Source organism: Chelonoidis abingdonii, chromosome 26, assembly GCF_003597395.2.
Source record: "Chelonoidis abingdonii isolate Lonesome George chromosome 26, CheloAbing_2.0, whole genome shotgun sequence".
NCBI lineage: Eukaryota > Metazoa > Chordata > Testudines > Testudinidae > Chelonoidis > Chelonoidis abingdonii.
The window spans coordinates 10868568-10872917 of NC_133794.1; the positions used below are offsets into that span (position 1 = coordinate 10868568).

At 70.6% G+C, this 4350-nt stretch overlaps 1 protein-coding gene across 1 annotated transcript in view; it reads right to left on the bottom strand.

Annotated features, from left to right (window-relative positions):
• Positions 1-2096: 2096 nt before the first annotated feature.
• The window catches only part of ARHGAP9 (Rho GTPase activating protein 9), a 19499-nt gene continuing 17245 nt past the window's right edge, over positions 2097-4350 (bottom strand). Inside the window, exons 8-12 of the mRNA XM_075061215.1 lie at positions 4241-4318; positions 3993-4046; positions 3526-3660; positions 3106-3211; positions 2097-2531 (exon numbers count right to left, since the gene is read on the bottom strand). Coding sequence (XP_074917316.1) covers positions 2345-2531; positions 3106-3211; positions 3526-3660; positions 3993-4046; positions 4241-4318 — 560 coding nt within the window. The 3' untranslated portion in view covers positions 2097-2344. The remainder of the gene's footprint in view (positions 2532-3105; positions 3212-3525; positions 3661-3992; positions 4047-4240; positions 4319-4350) is intronic.

Consider the following 4350-nt stretch of genomic DNA (forward strand, 5'->3'; position numbering starts at 1 on the left):
GGGTAGCCATGGGAGGGGGGGGAGGGAGCCACCAGCTACCGCCCGCCCCCGCAGGCACCGGTGCACGCCCCGCTCGCCCCCCCACACTCCCCCTCCGCCGGCCCGGCTCTGGCTGACGGGAAAGTCGAGGGGGTGGAGCCCCAGTGGCGGGCGTCCCTGAAGGTCGCTGGTGCCTGGGGTGGTGGGTGGGGGTCTCCTCTGCCTGGGACCATGGGGGTGGGGGTGCTGGTTCCATGGAGATGGGGCCGGTGTGTCACCCTGCTGACAGTGGGGGGCAGGCCTCCCTGTGGGGGGCAGGGCTTCCTGGTGGAGGCGGGGGTCTCCCCTGGGGTGTGTGGCTGAGTGGCCGGGGTCTCCCAGTGGGAGGCAGGGGCCAGGATTTTCCTGTGGGGCGAGGGTTCCCCCTGGGGTATGTGGCTGAGGGTGGGAGTCTCTCCGTGGGGGGTGGGGTTTCCCCTGGTGGTGCGAAGATAGAGAGGTGGAAGGTCTCCCGTGGGGGGTGGGGGTTTCCCTCTGGGGTGCGCCACTGGGGGTGGGGTCTCCCATGGGAGGCGGGCGAGGATCTCCTTGTGGGGGGCAGGGGTCTCCCCTGGCCTGCCACTGCTGGGCAGGCACCACGGGCACCCGCCCCAGAGCCCGCAGTTAATGCTGCTCAGCAGAGCCTGTAGCCGCAAAGCTTCTCTGCCCTCCCGGTGCCCTCGCAGCCAGGCACCAGTGCGAGTCCTGTCCCCCCCCCCCCCAGACCCCGTTCCTGGTGCACCCAGGGAGTTTCGCTCTGCGGCCCACGAAGGAGCCAACTAGGACCCTGGCAGCATGTGGCACAACCTCTGGCTCCGGAGGGGGGGGGGGTTGTTCTGATTGTAAACTGGGGAGAGAAATCAATAAATAACCCCCACCTCGGCATGGCTGGGTCCTTCGCGGAGCAGGGCCGATGCCCTCAGGACAGTGGGGAGTCGGATGGGGGGCACTCAGTGCGGGGGGCAATGGGGTTGGTGCCCCCAAGGGACTCCTGGCTTCTATCCTCGGGGGGAGGAGTAGGTTAGAGGGGAAGCAATTGGGGGAGGGACTAGCAGCCTAACTGACCCCCCTCCACTGGCCCCTTGGGCCCCCCCCAGCTCACAGTAAGTGGGGTGACCCCTCATCCCCACCACAAATCACAGCACAGAGACGGGGGGCTCCCTGAGCAGCCATTTACTGCCCGGCTCCGGGCTCGAGAGTCCAGACAGACGGTGCACTGGGCACGACAGACCCGGCAGGGCAGAGGGCGCTGGGCACAGGCTGGCTTGGGGAATGGGGCCTTTCCCCTCTAGGGGCACCGGCGCCCACCCGGCGTATGGCCCAAGGGAAGGCTCCATTGTCTGAAGCCTGGGGGCGGGACGGGGCCCCAGGGCCATTGTCCTTGGCTGGCGCCGAGGCCGGCGTGTTCCAGCCGGCGGCACTGGTCCTGGTCCGGGGCAGGCTCAGCTGGCACCGAGGCTGGGGTGTTCCAGGCAGCGGCCCTGGTCCGGAGCAGGGGTCGGGGGCTCAGCTGGTGCTGCGACCAGGGTATTCCAGGCGGCAACGCTGGTCTGGGGCAGGGGTGGGGGGCTCAGCTGTCGCCGAGGCCGGGGTGTTCCAGATGGTGCCCTGGTCCGGGGCAGAGGTGGGGGGCTCAGCTGGTGCCGAGGCCGGGGTGTTCCAGACGGTGCCCTGGTCCGGGGCAGGGGTGGGGGGCTCAGCTGGAGCCGAGGCAGGGGTGTTCCAGAAGGTGCCCTGGTCCGGGGCAGAGGTGGGGGGCTCAGCTGGAGCCGAGGCAGGGGTGTTCCAGAAGGTGCCCTGGTCCGGGGCAGAGGTGGGGGGCTCAGCTGGTGCCGAGGCCGGGGTGTTCCAGACGGTGCCCTGGTCCGGGGCAGGGGTGGGGGGCTCAGCTGGAGCCGAGGCAGGGGTGTTCCAGAAGGTGCCCTGGTCCGGGGCAGGGGTGGGGGGCTCAGCTGGAGCCGAGGCAGGGGTGTTCCAGAAGGTGCCCTGGTCCGGGGCAGGGGTGGGGGGCTCAGCTGGAGCCGAGGCAGGGGTGTTCCAGAAGGTGCCCTGGTCCGGGGCAGAGGTGGGGGGCTCAGCTGGAGCCGAGGCAGGGGTGTTCCAGAAGGTGCCCTGGTCCGGGGCAGAGGTGGGGGGCTCAGCTGGTGCCGAGGCCGGGGTGTTCCAGACGGTGCCCTGGTCCGGGGCAGGGGTGGGGGGCTCAGCTGGAGCCGAGGCCGGGGTGTTCCAGACGGTGCCCTGGTCCGGGGCAGGGGTGGGGGGCTCAGCTGGCGCCGAGGCTGGGGTGTTCCAGATGGTGCCCTGGTCCGGGGCAGGGGTGGGGGGCTCAGCTGGCGCCGGGGGCCGGGAAGATGCGCTGGAACTCGGCGAGCAGCAGCTCCACGGCCTGGTTCTGGTGGACCATGTCCACGGCCATGCTGGCCAGCTCCTTCTCGGGCCGCAGCAGCGTGGGGCCGAAGACGATGCCGATGTTCTGCCGGGTCATGCGGTTAGCGTCGGCGTACTCCATCACCCTGGGGGGCGGCAGGGAGGGGCCTCTCAATCCCAACCCGCAGCCCCCCATGTCCGCTGGGGCCCAATCCTGACCCGCTGTCCCCCCAGCCACTGGAACCCCTCAAGCCCGATCTGCAGCCCCCCATGTCCACTGGGGCCCAATCCTGACCTGCTGTTCCCCCAGCCACTGGTACCCCTCAATCCCGACCTGCAGACCCCCATGTTCACTGGTGACCCCCAATCCTGACCTGCAGCCCCCCCGGCCACTGCGGTTCCCCAATCCTGACCTGCAGCCCCCCTGGCCATCAGGGCCCATCAATCTTGACCCGCTGCCCCCCCAGCCACCGGGGCCCCTCAATCCCAACCCGCAGCCCCCCAAGGCCGCTGGTGCCCCTCAAGCCCAACCCTCTGCCTCTGCCAGCCGCTGGGACCCCCAATCCCAACCTGCAGCCCCCCCATGTCCACCAGGGCCCCTCAATCCCGACCTTCTGCTCTCCATGTCCGCCAGGGCCCCTCAATCCCAACCTGCAGCCCCTGGCTCTGTTCCCCACCCCAGGGATATTTGCCCCCCTGGATTTCCCAGCCCCCCCTTACTTGCGGAGGTGGGCCAGGATGTAGCGCAGGGTGGCGTAGTTGGGCGGGGGCAGGCTCTGGACCAGCTCGGCCAGGCGCTGCACCCGCTCGTCGTAGGTCGGGAGCTCTGTGGGGAGAAGTGACGTGACTGCAGCTGGACGAGATGGGGGCTCAGGGCTGCCCCCCACCCCACCTGCTGGAGTCTGTGGGCACTGGCCGCGTGAGGCAGCCTGGGCCCCTGGGGTTGGGTGGCCCACAAGGGGAGGTGGAACCACACGGGGCATCAACCAGCACCCGCCTCCCCTGCCCCTGGCTGGGATTGGGGTGCAGGGCATGCGGCACAGGGGAGACTCCATGGTGGGGGGACTGGGCACTGACTGGGCCCTGGGTGGGGGGAAGCTGGGCACAGGGGAGGCCCTGGGGTGGGGGGCATGTCCTTACTGACGGCGGCCACAAAGGCGTCGAAGAGGGCGAAGGGCACCAGGGGCTCGGGCAGCTCGCGGAAGAAGAGCTTGAGAGCGCCGGTCACAACGTGGACGTCGTCCCACTCGGGGTCAGCCAGGCTCAGCCGCTCCTCTGGGGGACATGAGCGGGTCAGCCCCGGGGGGGCAGCGTGTGGAGCACAGGGGGCACCACGAGGGGCGCAGGGCCGGCCTGGCCACGCTGGAGAGACCGAGCCAGCCCCATGGCGAGCGCCCAGGGTGTGGACTACGGGGGCCACTGCACCCCCTGAGGTCATGGACATCCCCATGATGAACACCCCCGCGCTCCCTGAGCGCCGCGTGCCCTGCTGGTGATGCCGGGCACCCCCACATCGAACACCCCCGCGTCCCCCAGGGGCAGGCAGGCCACGGGCCCAGCACAGGGGGAGGGGACGCGCACACGGTGCCCACCCTGCATGGCTCTACCTTGGCACGGCTGCTCCGGGAAGACGTAGCGCCCATCTGAGGTCACTGCCCGCTCTGCAAAACAACACACCCTGTCACTGCCCCACCTGGCTGCCCAAGGGACAGGGCTTACGGGGAGGCCGGCTGGGTGGGGCCACTGCAGCCCCAGGGCAAAGGCCAAGGGCCATGGTGAGGGGCGGCCACCCCCCTGCAGGGAGCAGCTCCTGGGGCAATCGCCCCCTCTGGCCCCCCCGGGCGCAGACGCTCACCCCGGTCGACGGCAAAGCGCAGCTTCTGGATCACAGCCAGGTTCCCGCTCACCCGGTAGATCCCGTCCACATCCAGGCCTGCGGGGGGGGGGGGGGGGGGGGGGGGGGGG